Here is a 17,222-nt window from a genome sequence, read left to right on the forward strand (position 1 = left end):
TTTTCAACGCGATTGGTTCTTATTTATGTAGCACGTGGGAGGTTTCTCGCGTTGCTGCAACATCATGGCGTCCACGAACTAGATACTCGGGTACCAAATATTACGTTTGAAAATGAATGTATCCACTCAGTTGTTGATTATGCAATGAGAATTATTTTTATATTTTTTTCTTCAGTAATATAGGATAATATTACATTATTTCGTTGGCTGTCTTGCAGTGCTGTCAAAGTAAGAAACGTTAACATTTGCAGATGCTAACGTACTTTGCTACCTAACTAACGTTAGTAACCATAGACCTCCTCAAATGCAGCTTGTCAGCAATCTACGTTTAGAGAGAAGTGCAGCTCTATCGTTTTTTAAACAAAAAGATATTTAGATATGTCTCGTCGTGCTATGGTCTTTGAGTCAATAGATGTTACTCAGCATCCTATCGTGCATCACTGATACATTATTTCATTAAGTTACATAACTAGCTAGGTGCCAAGATGACTAAGGCTCCGAAAAAGAAATGCTTGGAGAAATGTTTTGTTTGCACGCACAGCTACAAAGCAGAGGTAAGAACTACTTTTAATTTCACCTGTATTTCCCTTTACCTACACAAGCTATCTTACAAGCTACTATTGGTTAAGGACTGTGAAAGACATAGGTTTGGTTATAGCCCAGACTGTAATGCAAGCCAGTTCCCTGTCTTCTGTCCCATTAGGCCTATGTAATCCATGTCGTATTAACATATCTCTCTTTACTGGTGCCCACAGGAGATAGACGAACACATGAATGGTATTACCCATCACTTTGTGCTGGAGCAGCTGTATAAAAAGTAAGGACGATATGATTGTATCTGTGATGGCAAATGTGTTTCACTCGTGTTTTCAACCCCCACAGTATTGCTTTTTTTTTTTTAAACACACACTGAGAAACAGTTTATACTTGTATTCTACTGCCACTATTAAAGTGTCTTTGCTTGAATCCGTTTTGTTTTTATAAACTCAGGAGCCGGCCCCACCATTGCCTAGTTTGTGGATGTGTCTGGAATGGCCTAACGCTCTACCGGCAGCATGTTGCCTCTGCTGAGCACAAGAAAAAAATAGTAGAATTGGCGAAAACACGTCGCAAAGGCACACAGGTGTCGTTTATGTACACAACCCCACCGGACCTGATTTATCTGTGCATGGAACGTGACCGACTGAACAGCGCGAACAAGTAAGGCCAAATTAAATAATTCATATGTTTATTTTTTTCTGTAAAGGGCTTATTTTGCTCTTTGTCATATACATGGTTACTTTATCTTTGACTTAAATCAAACTGAAACATTGTCGTTGCCTGTTTAAATTGCTCCAACAGAGCCAAGAGAAGACAAGAGAGGCTTAAGGCCCGGAAAGCCAAACAGCAGGAAAAGGTCTGGGCCAGTAAGCAAGCACAGCTTGTGACTACGCATCAGCATCACCAACAGAACAAGGAGAACAAGAACAGCACGAGTCTGAGCCTAGACAATGAACCTCGTGGGCGTACTCCGTCACCTGAATCCCCCAGGAGCTCCTTAAACGAGGACTGGGATAGGCCCACACTGCATCAGGAGGTCTCCAGCTCACAAGTAGATGAAGCCAGGACCAGTCGTGCTGGGTCTGTGTGTTCAGAACCACACAGCAGTCACGATGCAGGATCCAAAGAGCAAGGAAGTTCTGCCCAAAGTGTTGGGAGTGGTAACCAGCAGTCTGCAAGCCAGTTCTTCTCGGAGATAGACTTTAGTCTGGATTTCACCAGTGATCTGCTTCCTCCAGTGGGGGTCCTGCTCTTTGCTCCACCCCCAGCGGTCAAAGCAAAGCCGCCCAAGGGCAAGGCCAAAGCCAAGTTAAGCAACCATACCAGTACACTTTCCACAGGAAGTGACTGCAGGCAAAATGCCTCACTGCAGGGAAAAAGATCCCGACACATGCCTGCCTCGAGAAAGAGGCCTCTGAGTCAAAGTGAAGGACCACCCGGCCTGTCGGCTGATCAAAATCGTCAGGAGGACCAACCCCGGGCACCGGGATTGGTCAAAGCTCATGTGCAGCACATCTCCACCATACTGCGGCGAATCAGGAAGTCTCTGGATGAGGAGGGTCTGGCCAATCCGCAGCCCCCCAGCACTCTTACCACAGGAGATGGTGTGGAAGGGAATAACAGGAGCGAGCTTACTGATTTCAGAAAGCAAACATCAGATCAATGCAGTAAGGACACAGGACCAAATGAGCATTTGTATAAGAAACTGAAAACCATGCACTACGTAAATGGACATAGTCATGAGGAAGGGACCAGTGTTGGTCCATCTATTGGTTCACCTTCATCATCTGTTACAATGGAGCCAGCATCAGGATGTGGCATTTTGCAATCCTTGATTAAATTCGACCACGAGGACGAATATACCAGAGAGGCTCTCCAGTCCAGGCAGTCGCTTAAAAGCAGCACCGGTACTTCTGACCACCCTCCTCCCTCCCAGAGCAGACCTGGTCTCCCTGAGTTGCTCAAACGCGACCTGAGCCGTTTCAGCGCCAAGGGTGGAGCCCACGAGCCCAATCTGACCGCGGCCCGGCGGGTCCGAACCGTCAGCAGCTCTCAGACAGGCGAGGCGGAGAAGGAGGCGCCGGCAGGGCCGGGTCTGAAGCCCACGCTGGAGAAGCTGATCAACTCCACAGCGTCCAAGAGGAAAGTTAACTGGAAGGAGCTGTACCAGGAGTACCACAGGAAGAAGAGGCTGAGGGAGAAGGGCATGCCCAGGTGAGCGAGCCAGTCCTGTACAAGTTCGACAAGGATGCTTTTGGCGAAGTTTCACCACACATTGTGCAACTGCTTATGTGGCTTTTGTGATCCTTGATTGTCTGCTTCAATTGTTACTTGTGTTTGATCTTTGCTTTCTAAAAGGTCTTTGTTAAATTAAGTAATGTATTACCTCAGCAGGATATTATCATTAGAAGATCTGTTAAACAAAAATCAGCCACTCAGTGCTTGCATTAGCACTACATAGCAACATATGATGTCTCAGCTGAACTGCCTTCAAGTAAAGAACGGCATAGAAACAGCTTTTATGTGCCACCACAGGTTTGGTATTGAGCTGGTGAGTCCGGTGATGCCTCTCCCAGACCACCTTCATCTGGAGGAGGTCCAAGAACTGCCACTGGGAGAGGATTTCCAGTGGGACACTGTAGACTTTGATGCCAGCTGCCTCCCAGTGTCCTGTGAGGATCCACCGCCTGAGGACCCCTACCCAGAAGCGCCAGGGCCCTCTGCAGGCCAGGGGAACCGAGATGCTGGGCTGCAGAGACTTGTGGAGGCCTTTGTGAAGATGGAGGAAGATAATTGGGGCCGGCGGGACAGCCAGGTACAGTGCCTTACTGTTTTAATTGAAATGTTCATTCATTCATTCATTCATTCGTGTGTGTGTGTGTGTGTGTGTGTGTGTGTGTGTTACCTACAAGGGTAACATAATTTTTTTTCACATTCTTTTTCTATTTAGGATTATCCACCACCTGCTGAACAAACATGCCAGGGAATAGAGGACCCACCTAGACCAGACCAAGCAAAACCCAGAAAAGAGAGTAAGTGAGCGAAACGTTGGGTGGTTGTTTGTATTTTAGAATTGATGGAAAATGCTTGACCTTGACGTCTGGAGACCTCCATTAAAATCGATGACCTTTCATTTCCCCATGCCAATGACAGGGCAAGTTGATGAGCTGCTGGCAGTGTCTTTGAGTGAGGATGAGCTGAGCAGCTCCTTGTTGACGCTGGATGACAGTCTGACCCAGGCTCGCAGTGCCCTACAGGCTGCCTACGTGAACGTGCAGCGCCTCCTAGTGGTCAGGGAGCAGGTGAGTTTGCTTTTAGCGCAGTACAGACGGGTGTGCTTGAATCCATGCTGTCCAATAATAATAATAATAATGATGTAGATTTTGTTACATTATTTGCTTCTTCTATTTACATTGTTGTTAATATGTTAGATGTTATTTTTTATCTTGTATGCCCGTCTACTGCTTAGATGTTGCCTGCCAGGTCATAAGAATTTCACTGCTCTGATGACGCTAAGCTATTTGGTGCATGTGACAATAAACTCTGACTTTGACTTTCTGCCAGACTACGAACGACATCAACGCACTGAGGACCAAACGCATCGAGATCCTGAGGGTCATGCGAGGCAAGGACTTGAAATACTCTCCTAACATTTTATGCTTTAACTGCATGCAGTAGATGCTTGGTTCTTATGTTCAATAAATACTGACAGGATGGATAAGACCCTGACATGCAGCGGAGTCTTGTTTCATCCTGAAGGGATTTATTTTACGATACTGACCATACTATATGACTATACATTATATAGTTTATACAGTTACTTGCCAAAACGATAAAAAGCATTCCTCCACAAAATCTTTTTTTTTATTTATTTTTTTATGATTTTGTTGCTGTTTAGTGGCTTTCACTGAGGGGAAAAATAGTTTTCCATGCAAATAGAATTTGAAAGTTGCAGGTGTTGCCTAGCAACGTATGACTTGCTATCTTTCAGTTACAATGAATTTCCGTTATGAGAAGTGAACGGACTACTTGTGGAATAATACGAAATGTGAAATCAGAAGCACAAAACCCGTTGCCAATTTTAAAGAAATATCTGACCTCCGAATGCTGGGGTGGCCTATTCAATCAGTGGAACTTTCTGCAACATTCTGAGGAGCCATATAATAAACAGAAATAACAACTTGCAGAGCCTGAGAATCCATTTTAGTAGCTTCATTAAAATGTTCCAATCATCTATGACCCTGATGCCTTGTTCACTATGCAGCCCTCAACCTTGTAATGTTTTCTCTTCCCCTTTTATCCTGCAGGTGGTTGCAGCTCAGATAATGCAGAAAAACAGACACCCAAGCCCAGCTCAGAGGGATGCACCCAGCCTCAGATCTCAGATCAGCCTGCCCTTGTTGCCCTTGTTGCTCCTGCCGAGCCTCCCGATGACCTTCCAAATAGCGTTCCACACCCTGCCCCATCCTCAGTGGGGTTATCTGCACAGCCATCTGAACCTATCAAAGAGGAACAAGTCAGCCCTGCCTGCTGCCAGGACCCAGAGACTCTCTCTGTATCACACTGATGCATGTTTGACAGAGTGATGTGTCCCTCGCCCTTCATCCATATGTTTTTGCCTGTTTGGCTGTTTCCATTAAATGCGATTCAGACTTTGTGACTTGAAGAGGACTAGAGTGGCATGACTTTCATAGGACTTCTCTTTATGTGAGTATAAGTTCAGTATTTGTTTGAATGTTCTTCTGGATGAAAATACCCCTTGTTAGCACTAGGGGGCACCCTTGACCTCACAGCCACAGTCCAGAGTGTCCAGAGTGTCCAGTCTCCTTGGCTGGGAAATGGGGGTTGGCATCATCAGACCGGAGTAACACTGGCATTTTCACTGCACTGGCACCGGCACCGGCACTGATCTACAATAAGCTATGAGGAACTGGGGTTGGGGAAAATAAGTTCCATGTATAAAAGATTTTTGTGTTCAGCTGAAGAGTTTTTGTTTAAAAGAGCTGTTTTATATTGTGGAAAGTATGCACTGTTCTGAATCAAGAGGGAACGAGAATGACCCTTGTTATGTTCAAGAGGTTTTTTTAAATAAATTATATATAATTTAATGTGCATTGTGCTATGTTTGGTGTTTTTTTATGTTTTATAAATGAGATGCCACTTGTGTCTGATTTGTTTAATTATGATCATTCTGAAACCAGTTATTAGGCCTGAGCTTCAGCTATGGCTCATGACTATTGGCTAATCTGAGCATGGATTGCAAAAAAAAAAATCAGTTGAGAGAAAGATCAGAACAGTTTACAAGGTCACTTGGCCCAGTTTTCCAAACCAGTTTTTAAACTTTATACAACCATCCATAGCTTAGTCCACATGTTAGGAGTATCTGCAGAGCAGTACAAAGAGCCACTGGCAAGTAAGTCACTCCTGCTTCAGTCAGTCTTGAAGTTTCATGGGTCATCACCAGGCAGCCTAAAGTGATAGGCCTCCCAGGTCCCGGCAGTGGCCTATGCATACATGGTCAGTTGTAGCCACTATGGAAAGAGAAAAAAGTGAGTGAGAAAAAGAGTAAATAGGCACAAAGAGATGGGTAGAGTGGTATAATCATTCAGACCAATAGGCTGTACAATGATCTTACCTCTACAACATTAAGCTTGATTAAACCATCTCCATCTTTGTCAAAGGCTTGGAATGCCCCTGTAAAGAGACCAATAAGCTGTTTTAAGTATGCCATACCAAAATGAACATAATGATTTCCAGTAGGCCAAACTACTTGATAGAATATCCCTTAAGTATGTGCAGTTGTACACACTGCATGACCATATGTATTTCACAAACCAAGTAATCAAGGTAGTCCAGTGATGAGTACTGTGTCTGTTGTGTCAATAAGTACTGTGACAGTGAAAGGGCAATAGAAGCAAGGTGGTAGTTTGTAGAATCCAGTATTCTAAAAGAGTACAATAGACAACAGAAGGCCTCCTTACTGAACATCCCTTCGAGTCGAACCATGCAGCCGATGTAACTGTCAAAGTCCAGCTCCAGCTTCTGGTCTGCATAGCGCATGGTTATTATGTTATACAGCTGGTTATTGAGACGGAAGCCTTTGTGGGACAAAAGCAAAAAAGTTACATAATATTAATACAAATGCGAACAGACAAAACAGATAACTATAATACGCAATACTCAGCATTGTCTGAAATACTCAAATGGGATAGGCATGCATGAATGCCACAGATGAAGTGGCTAAGGATACAGCATGTAGCCTAATCTCCTCAAAGTCTTCAAAAGGATTCAGAACAACTTAATAATCTCGCTTTTGTTTGATGAGGGTTCTTCATCAGTCTCACCTGCATCTTCCACAGCATTCCTCATCTCAAAGCTCCTAATGGTGTTAGAATTATCCATGTCGTAGCGTGTGAAGATCATCTGCAAAGCAAACAGCAAAGGTATACTGCATTATCACCTGCTTGCATATACAGTCCAAGACAACCCTCGTGTCTAGCCGAGTTTACAGCTTGAAGCATACAGATGGGTGCAGTTTAGAGAGGGGGATGATGCTTATCCCTTTAGGCCTTTGATTTGGCTAGACTTCAGTAAAACATCTCTGACTCATCAACGACTGTGGTTACATAAGTGGTCACATAGAAGCATCATCAGTACCCGCCACTGCTTGATCTTTTTCCACAGGTGTTTGAACTCTTGCAGGTTGATTTTGCCACTGCTGTCTGTCTGAGAAGACAGTCAAGGAATGAAAGCACAATCTAAACACAGTGCACTTCATAGACAGCTACTGAAGTGGATAATGTTTTTGATATCAGCAGCAATAACCTTCAGTGACACTAACTCACTCTCTGTCTTGTTAAATCTAAAGGTTTCTGGGAGGTGTAGCTATATAGAACTACTGTAAAGCTCAGCATTGCATTTACCCACACACCTTTGAACACAATGCACATGATTACGTAATGTAATGTATTCAGTGGATGATGTCTAATGGAGGACAACTATTTTGTTCCCGAGAGGAATATGGAGGTCTACTCCCACTGGACCTATTGAAATACTGAATAAAGCAGATAAGTGGTCAACTTACATACAGAATGGAGTCTTTTGTTTAACATTTTACGTAATCAGGCAGCTGCATCTTACAAATGTTTGAAGGATACATCCATCAGAGCAATCATGCTCCTGCAACTCTCCAAGCCGAGGACTGCTGCCTTCAGGTCAATGTCTAAAAGGCAGTGGATGCAGAGTAAGATGAAGAAGATAATAAACTAGAAATAAGCTAGTCTCTGGAAGTGTGACACGGGTCATACTCACACTTAGCCACCACCCCATTCAAGACCATTTTGAGCTCATTGGCACAGATCTCCAGGTCCTACAAGGGGAGTAATAAAGAGAGAAATAAACAGTGGATCGAAGTGAGAGAATAAAAGTAGTCAAAAAGGCTACTTTCTATGATAGTTCATTGTAACGTCATATCTCAGCTTTGAAAAAGTTATGATTTACATGTGTATGGTAATACAAACAGCTTACCTCCCCAGCAATCTGCTGGTAAATCTGCCTGAAATGCTTGTCCTCCTCACTCTCCTCCTGAGGTTGGCCAAGCTACACAAAGATGAAGAAGGATGCTACAGGTATGTAATAGATGCATAGATGAATGAATGGATAAACAGATGGAAAGTTAATGAATAATGATAGAGATAAATGAGTGGGAGTGGATGGATGGTATGAACGAAAGAACAAATAGAATGTCTGGTTAACACATACCATACTATGATTGAACACGAAGAAAGCCAAAGTACTGTACATACCGTTTCAAGATTCAATTTAGAAACACATAAATGCTATTCATGAAAGTTGTACCATATTGCTGTAGTTAAGATATGAAATCCATACATTATCTTTTAAGCCAGATTCCTCCAAATCATCTTACCTTCAGCTTCTTTTTTTCTTTGTCTCCCTGTGGATAGAGAATTAATCTTAGCAAACTGCATGATATAAATGGTACAAGCATAATCACTGAAAGAAATAGCCCATGAGGTAAAAACACACTAAAACAAAGCCACCAAAAGTGTCTTTGTCTAAAGTTATTGTTCTGAACGTATGGTCTGATGTTGGAACCATATTTTGGAACCACATTTTGTACACAAAAAATAGAGAATGAGGATTTCAAAGTGTTTGAGTCAGACCAGATGGAAGTAGTGATGCAGGTCAGGTCACTTACTGACTGGTCAGCTTGAATTGATCCCTCAATCACCCTAACAGAAAAAGGCCAGCTGTCAGTCGTCATCATGGTAACACATAGCTTCAAAGCTACTTAGGATACTCCACACAGCACTCATAACATCACTAACAACCTTCGCCTCATCTCAAACATACACAAACATAACAATCAAATCACAGCAATAAACCCCTGACCCTCTCTCCCACTCACTCTGATGTGCTCTTCTTCTCCGTGAAGATTCTGAGAATGAACTCGCTTTCCAGGTTAGGGTCAAAGGTCGAGGGCACGATAACATACTCGCCAGGCTTCAGCTGCACCCTCACAGTCACCTCCCTGAGGTTGACATAGGACTTGCTCCGCGCCACAGAGCCGCTCTGCTGGAAGAACGCTTTGGACAGAGGCATGTTACTGCCTTGTAGCTGGAGGGTGAAAATCCAGGAAGAAACAATACTGAGAAATGATCCGGTGTAATTAGTGTCCCGTGCAATTATATATAGACTTTGTAGAATATAACCTGTAGGTATGCTATAATATTACTTGCAGTGTCTTACCACAACATACACAAACAAAAAAGGCTTAGATGATTAGGTGATATTAAATTGTGGTATAGTGGTGGTGTTCAAATGTATTGGATCAAGATGGATCAACTATGTTGTTACTTCATTCTAGCATTCAGTATCTTTACATTTTTTCAAGATATATTGAGGATCTTGTTACCTCAAGATGTTATCTCATCTATCTACTTCAATACTAAACACAGTATCTCAAGAAAATATATTGTTCTTCTCATGCTTTTTAGGAATGTAGCTATCAAAGGCCTCCTCCCCATAGACCTACCTTCTTTGGCACCTGAAAAAATTAAAAGAGGCATCGTTACAATTATATCGCTACTAACATCAGATGTGTTATAATGAAGTGAAAGAAATCCATTTATACGTTGGGCAAACATGTTACAAAAACAGAGTGCAAAACAAACAACAACACTAATTTCCTAAGATATTACTTATTCAAGAGAGGATATCTTAATAATGTCTTTGGACACTTACTGTATACATTCTCTTTATACATAACACATTTCCAGTTAATTTTATTTAAAGTTTCAGGTCTACAGTCATGCAGGAAATATGAATCACCTCGTAGACGAAGAAGCCGATGGCGTGGATGACTGGCCCCATAAGGTGCTCTCTCCGTCGCTCCTTCTGCATCAGCGCTATGACCACAGTGCAGCCCTTTTTCCCATCCTGCGGGTCATCGTCCTCCTCCAGGAGCCGAATGCGGTACTGAGGGTTTGTCCAGAAAGTGTCTGTGGGAACAGGTAGTGGACGAAGTGTTTGCTCAGGAGCCGGAATTCGCTTACCAGCTTTCAAAGAGCTATCAGATTGAGCAACGCTAGTGGCATTTCCTGGTGTTGCCGTGGTTTGACAGATGCTGTAAAACTCCCACCTGTGCCACATATCCACCGTGAAAACCCCTATATTAAGTAGTAGACACATGATGGGCTAATGTCCTCCTGCTTAATGAGATGTTCTGTAACATGTCAAATGTAGCCAGGGCTGATTTGAAGCACATACGTTTTCTAATATAGTTAACAATCATTATGTGTACAATCAATATATGTATATATATATATGTAATCAGATACTTTTAAATGCTCTTGTATGGGTTTCTGGATGCTATGCATGTTTACCAGACCTCACCTGGGAAGTTCCTGCAGCCTCCAGCAGAGCAGCCCTTCACCCAGCGGCCCTCGTTGACGGTCACTGTCCAGTTAACAGTACGGTCATCCTGCAGCGTGTCAGGGGTCAGGTTACAGATCTCGACTCTGGTGAAGTGCCCCTGGAAGTTCTCATAAGACATCCTGGGAGTAAAGAAAGATGCACATGACCCTGGTCAGATTAATCTAAAATTCATGAAATCCAGGTCAGCGCTTACAGGTGGGTGGTTGATGTAGATCTTTATGAATGACCTCACTTAACCTTGAAATTCAAAAGGTTTGTGTGAATGGTGCTTTAGGAAAATAAGACGCCACACGTCATCAGATTGTCAGGGACTGTCTGTAATTATCTCCCACAGCAACCACACAGCCATTCCTCTCCCTTACCAAAACTCTCCCAGCTCTTCAACTGGTTGAAGCCTCTGGTTTTCCTCTTTTGATGAGGCAAGGGACGCCCAGTCATTAGACTTACAGGTGGGGAGTGGGGACACCCCCCAAGGGTCTCTCAGACGCACCAGCCGAATCTGGATATCTTTCTTCTCCTTCTGGCCATCCTGACATTTTAAGGAAACCTAAAGTTAGTTTGGTTATCATGGTGGCCAAATGTAAATTAAGGTTGTGCCTCTTACTGGACATTTACATTCAAATGGACATTTACATTTAAATAGAGAAAACTGAGTATATGACTTATAGTATATGAGTATAATAAGGGTTTCATAGTAGATATACATATCGTGTGTGTGTCTCACCTGTTCAACACCAGTTATGGAGTAGGCATGCCCTTTCACTAGACCTGTAGGTGTTCTGACTGCACGATTTTGTGGGACCAAGTCCTTAGAAAAATAGAAAAGGGTGGTGGAAAAAGTTCAGTTACACTGGAAATGAAAACTATAGTTTTTTTTCTGTTCAAATATAACAACACGTAGAAAGAAATTATTCAAATTCCATCCAGAAACATACAACATCAGGATTAGTTGCTTTACACCTGCTGCACCTGTTCTTGGAGCAGGTGTAGAAAGACTCACTTCTATGCCACAGCACATGAGGGAGCCTCTCTCCAGGGCTTTCCTCATGATCTGGAACAGCTCCCTCTGTGTCTCCCTGACACTGAAGTACTCCGTCACGCCACCAGTGAAGTCCTCCATGGCCTCCAGCGTGTTCCCTCCCTTCAGGGCCTCATAGGAGCCGTGGAGTCTGGTGACAGAGAGACACAATGGCGGTTGGCAATCTTGTCATTAAAATGTGATATGAAATATGTGATACTGGTGATGACTAATGTATTAATGGGCAATAGAGATTGTTTGCAGGTGTCTCACTTGGCATAAGCCTTTTCCAGGAGAGCACTCCAGAACTCATTCTTCTTCCCAGATGTTGTGAAGATCAGTTTATTTTTGCTTGTTGGGATTCGGTCGTCCACCACAATGTCCACCCATTCTCCATACCGCCAAAACTGTTGTTTCAGTCAGTGCATTAAGAAATCTTACAGAGCATTGAATCACATTGTGCAAAACCATATACTATTGACCAATGCAATCGCTTATATAAAAATAGCTACTTGCACTTTTAACTCTTGTAACTCAAAACCACTAACATGTACTGGAAATAGCAAAGACCCATATTTATGGACAGAGCTGTTCAGTTGCAGTTGCAGACAACTGACCATGGTTACTTTGCTGTATCAAAATAAATGATAATTTCAGGTGGACACACTGTACCTGGAAGTGGAAGATGCCAGCATAGTTGTCAGTGAAGCTCTGATCTGGTGGGATGACCCTGTACAGCAGTTTCTCATTCAGTGTCAAGCAAGCGATGGCTGCTAGGAGCCAACAGTCACCTGCAGAAGGACACAGGATGTTGGCTAGCTGATTGACAGTGCTTCAGCATACACAGATTTCTGTTTCATGCATTGATAAAAAGACATAAAAGTTTTACAATTTTTTTTACAACCAGAGGCAAAAAGACTCATTGTAAGGAATATTAACAAGATTTTCTATACAACTGATAACAAACCCTCAGAAGCCATTCATAACTGCTTGTGGAGCAAGATAACCAGATGCTCAGGGGTTCTTTACAGCTTGGACCTTTAGCCGAGAAACCAATCCAGTGTTAACATACATAGTAAACGCTTAAATAACCACACTTTACAGATGGTGACAGTTAGTTATAGGCGGTAGGCTTATAGGATTCATATGGTGACTTTCTGCCATTACGCTGACATGGGATTCTTACCTGAGACACAATAGCCGACAAATGGTAAAGGCTTCTGCTTACATTACCCTTTCTGCATACAGTACCCTTACAAAACACACCCTAAGCAGTGTATTGGTGTCACTACTCTACCAAACAAGGTGATTGAGTTCTTCTTCATGAATGTTCCAAACAGAATCAATGAAGAACTTTGCAGAAAGAACACGGAGAACCTTGTCTATCTGTGCCAGCAAAAAGTAAACTATTGTAAAGACAGTGGCCATTGGTTCTAAACCTGACCTATAAAGAACCCTGAGAGGGCTCTGAAAAAGATCTTTAAGGGTTCTCACATAAAGAACATGCGTGTGTATAGTCATGCATTTGCCAGGTGGCATTCAGTTCAAGAGGGTACTGCTGCACTGCTTGGCACTGATTTAACTCTATGCCTTCATCTGGACCTGTCAATCAAAGCCGCCCCAACCCACACAGCCCTCCTGCTCTCCCTCCTACCAGGACCTCAGCTGTCAACATCACTCAAACATTAGTCAGATTACCAGTCACAGTTTAATAACAACTTCCCCTCAAAGCTCCTTAATATCTCCAGTAGACTGCAGACCTTTTGAGATTCAATCATCTGTACCTCACAGTGAGGTGTTCAAAGGAAGGAAAAGGGAAGCCCTTATTTGGGAGTGGATTGAGTGAGAGAGTCTTACCTAGGTCTCCCTGGCAGATGTCTGTCCTGTCTGCTCCACCAATGATGAACTGGGGATTCTCACAGATCTCCTGTTTGATACAACCACAGGCAAAATGCAGCTGTAAGCACTACGGCGCTGACAAATGTTGCCAAATGAATTCCTCATGAATCATACAAGGCTTATGCTGTTGACCTGAGTTAATTCAGAGGATCAACATGCTGCACGGTCTGATTTCAAGTCAGGATCCAACTTTATCTTGTTCTAATTCATATTATCACAGTGAACATCATAACTCAGGCCTGAATTTAAGTGGCGCTTTGGTTCAACCATGACCAGGCAATTCACATAGCCAGGCTAAATTTGTAGCTGAACTAGTGATCCATAACGGGACGTTTTTAGTTAAACACCTTCATTAGAGCAGCCGAACTTTTAACTTTAGCTAAGACTTAAACAGATGTATAACGTATGGTCACTCACAAACGACTGTTTTGGGTGCTAGGACAGAAGATACATTGGAGATGAGCTGATGTCACAGCCCACATAACTATTTGACTAGAAGCATTTTGCGGATGCTTCTTATAGGCATTACTTCCAGTGAAGGCATACTCTAGGTTATAGGCAACTTATCACTTGTTTGACATATGGCCTTAGCATTGTAACCCATCCTATAAATCCTGAGATGCTGGTGCACATGAGGCTGGACTACCTTTGATTTCAGACATATGCTAGATATTTGTGCAATCATACAGGTCCTATATTTTTATATTCTGTAAACAGTAACAATTCCCTGAGAAGTGTAAGGCCACAACAAATAAATAGCAAGGGCATTTATAGTTGCATATTTTGCTGGGTCACTGGGTCAGTCTTTATGGAGTTCCCTAAAGAACACAAGATTACACAATATACAGAGGGCTGTAAGTATCAGTCTGTCACTGGAGATTGGGCTTGTGGAAATTTGCTGATTGAAGCTTACTGACTGATGAACTATAAACTATGAAAAACTGTAGTGTAAATATGATCTCATAAACATAGAAGGCAGGCTGAGACCTACAGTAATTACCTCCTTCAAAGTCTCCTCCAACTCTAGTTTAGTAATGCATCTCTTTATAATTCTATCTGGGAAGCATATTGCATACTGAGAATAACAATAACTCTGTGTGGGGAATCATTTGCCGAAACAGGGTGTATGGTTGAGAGTGGATGACTGATCATATCATACTAATCATACTGTTAAATACAGTAGCTGGAAGTCAGCCGCTTTGCAAGTCTGGACTCCCCATACCCATATTCTTGTCGTATGTAGAGCCATGAGAATGTGTGGGAAGGTGATAGGCACATCTCAGACCAAATGAGTATGGCAACACCTTTTTCAAGCATTGGTATGTGATACAACATACTCTGACACACATGCTACAGAGTCTGCTGTGAGCCTGTGGCAAGAGCTACACGTAGAGTTTGAGTGAGTCAGATCTAAAGTATTCCCATACAAACATACTGCAGAGTCAGCCTTCCTTTGGACAGGAAGAGGCATTAAAAACAGCTGTTATGCTTTTGGTGTGGTGCTGTTGCTCGTCAGGCCTTCTAAAACACTCCAAAAATGTCCTCACCTACTTCTGGATCACAGGCAACCTGGTAGTCATTCTGAACTTTATATATCTAACTGTGGTTTCTGTTCACAATTATTGGTGGCAATGTTTGGTGGCAATGTAAACAATGCAAATCTGTCTTTAAAAATGTTTTAGTAAGGGATACAATCAATGGGATACGATAGCTATATATAAATAGATAGATATTTATATATAAATTAAAAAAAAACATGAATCTATCCCTTCACATTTTGCAGTGTACCATTATTACTCCTTTGCTATGTTCTATTTCTTCTTGTGGGGGCAAAGTTCACCTACCGATGGCCGTTTCCACTTGATATCAAGGGGAATCCTTCGATTCTTGAAGAGGGAGGTGTTGTTTGCAGGGAACAGTGGGTCTTCAAACAGCACCTTCTTGCGGACGTACTTGTCCCTAAGCTCCAGGAAGGTCTTCAAGCGCTTGGCATCCTTCACAGCTTCATTCCGGCTCAAGATGGCAGAATAGGTATTGCCAGGGGAAGCATAATCTGGGTGTACCTTAGAAGCCCCAGCTAATGATCCAGCTTCAAACGTCGGCAAAGTTTTAACCTCTACTCTCTCCTCATTCATGTTGATTATTCAGCGGTTAAACTCACACAATGTCAAAGGAAATATAGGTCAAAATACTACTATACCCCTAAGGGTCTTCCCATAGAATGAGATTAAGAACACAGAGAGATAAATGGTCCCAGTTCCCACCCACTGTTTCTCTCTCTATCCCTCTCCTGTAGCTTTCCGTCCATTTATATGAGGCACACATAGACATTTTTACTTCGTCCTCTCAGCTGACAACTATATTTAGAGTTATGGTGGTGGTGGAGGAGGGGGCTTTAAGAAGTGAGTGGGTGGTGGGGAAGCGAGACCATCCCTCTTTCTGTTACCGTACTACCGTCTGGAAGAACACACGGTATCTTGACAGGAAGTGATCAGAGCAGCCTTTACAGGAACTCATGTTCCTTTGTTGGAACTATTGAGCAGGCCCTTGGACCTGAATGCATTTAGACTAGTAGCACCAGACCTGCATATGCTGTGCATAACGGTGATGTTTACATTGAAAAATTGAAATCTTAGTAAATCAAGGCAATATATGCTTGTTTTTTGTCTGACAAGATATTTCTTCTTACCAGGCATTTTCAATGTTAAAGCATTTCACTTGTTTCAAGCGTTTCAGTCCTTAATTATCTTAATAAGGTATTATAACTTGTTACTGAGATTTTATTACTGTATGGTTCTGGGCAAATTAATGCCACATCACCACTGACAAGTACAAAACTGCTTTGTCAAAGTCAGAATCAAGACAAATGTACTTGTTTTTAGTCTGGCCACACTAGTTTGAAGATATATTTGGGTTCTTTTTTTTAAATCTCGGTCAGTCCAATTTTCCTGTTCTGTTGGCAGATAATTTTGCTTATTTTAAGTAATATATCCCCCGTTTTATCACTTTTTTTTTTGAAAAATTATTTTTTGCAGTGTAAGGCATGGTGACTTAGGACGTATGCGCTATCAATGAGGTCTTGACAGTTTTAACTCTTCCTTCACGTCAATGAATTAAAACCATAAGCCAACATTTGAAAGTGTGAAATATCACTGTAGTGACTAGGGTTGCCAACTCCCTGAGATGGAAATATGGAACGTGGGTACTGGGGTTGTTGGACTGTGGACCTATAACAAATATAAGGGGACTGGTTGTGACTCACGACCAATGAGAAGTGCATTCCTGTTTAGGTAGTGGAACATAGCATGACAGACAGACTGAAGGAGAGAAGCAGGGTTTACTTCCTAACTTGTATTATGTCTCTCACGAAAATTTGCACTGAATTGATTCTCAAAAATACGGAAAAAAATGCGACCCGTATCAGTTCAGAGCACAGAACATGTCTTTTAGTTACGGGATGATTCTGTATTTTATGGGATGATTCCGTATTTGATGGGACTGTTGGTAACCCTAGCAGTGACACAGGGGCCAAGCACCAAAGCACTACCAAATTCACCCACGCAGAACGCAGGACTTCATTCACGACCCTGGGTTTCAGTCTGTCAAACTGTTTAAACAGTGCAACTGCTGTACCAAAGGCACTAGAGCACCTTCAAAGCTTTACTGCATGGCATATTTTCCTGCCTTAAAAGAGGAAATCAAATTATAGATATTGTCTTCCTTTATAACTGATCTGATTTATGAACTCTATAAAGTAAGGGCGCCCCCTGGTGTTCAGGAGCTATGTCACCGCATCCAATCTAGCCTC

The 17,222-nt window shown here is 42.5% G+C and overlaps 2 protein-coding genes across 2 annotated transcripts; one reads left to right on the plus strand and one right to left on the minus strand.

The window, feature by feature from the left end:
• The first annotated feature begins 86 nt into the window (after positions 1-86).
• On the plus strand, positions 87-5,652 carry znf106b (zinc finger protein 106b). Its single transcript, XM_012837554.3, has 9 exons — positions 87-554; positions 756-817; positions 991-1,200; positions 1,342-2,754; positions 3,076-3,355; positions 3,491-3,572; positions 3,694-3,842; positions 4,105-4,165; positions 4,848-5,652. Exons 1-9 carry the CDS (start codon positions 486-488, stop codon positions 5,105-5,107), a joined length of 2,586 nt encoding a protein of 861 aa, XP_012693008.2. The 5' UTR covers positions 87-485; the 3' UTR covers positions 5,108-5,652.
• A 56-nt stretch (positions 5,653-5,708) lies between these two features.
• LOC105908980 (calpain-3-like) lies at positions 5,709-15,753 on the minus strand. Its single transcript, XM_012837553.3, has 21 exons — positions 15,259-15,753; positions 13,373-13,442; positions 12,188-12,306; positions 11,789-11,922; positions 11,498-11,666; positions 11,222-11,305; positions 10,860-11,026; positions 10,456-10,616; positions 9,892-10,061; positions 9,596-9,607; positions 8,969-9,177; positions 8,759-8,792; positions 8,468-8,494; positions 8,068-8,139; positions 7,852-7,909; positions 7,698-7,762; positions 7,198-7,266; positions 6,885-6,963; positions 6,522-6,638; positions 6,176-6,234; positions 5,709-6,071 (listed from the first exon to the last, which is right to left on the minus strand). The coding sequence occupies exons 1-21, from the start codon at positions 15,547-15,549 to the stop codon at positions 6,045-6,047; spliced, it is 2,193 nt and encodes a 730-aa protein (XP_012693007.2). The 5' UTR covers positions 15,550-15,753; the 3' UTR covers positions 5,709-6,044.
• Between the last annotated feature and the right edge of the window lie 1,469 nt (positions 15,754-17,222).

The sequence above is a fragment of the Clupea harengus genome, chromosome 15 (assembly GCF_900700415.2).
Source record: "Clupea harengus chromosome 15, Ch_v2.0.2, whole genome shotgun sequence".
Classification (NCBI taxonomy): domain Eukaryota; kingdom Metazoa; phylum Chordata; class Actinopteri; order Clupeiformes; family Clupeidae; genus Clupea; species Clupea harengus.

Coding starts and splice junctions, on each gene's coding strand:
- znf106b (XM_012837554.3), top strand. CDS start 486: ATGACTAAGGCTCCGAAAAAGAAATGCTTGGAGAAATGTTTTGTTTGC. Junction 818..990: donor CTGGAGCAGCTGTATAAAAA/GTAAGGACGATA, acceptor TTATAAACTCAG/GAGCCGGCCCCACCATTGCC. Junction 3,356..3,490: donor GGGGCCGGCGGGACAGCCAG/GTACAGTGCCTT, acceptor TTTTCTATTTAG/GATTATCCACCACCTGCTGA.
- LOC105908980 (XM_012837553.3), bottom strand. CDS start 15,549: ATGAATGAGGAGAGAGTAGAGGTTAAAACTTTGCCGACGTTTGAAGCT. Junction 11,306..11,497: donor TCATGTGCTGTGGCATAGAA/GTGAGTCTTTCT, acceptor TATTTTTCTAAG/GACTTGGTCCCACAAAATCG. Junction 8,495..8,758: donor CAATTCAAGCTGACCAGTCA/GTAAGTGACCTG, acceptor CTCTATCCACAG/GGAGACAAAGAAAAAAAGAA.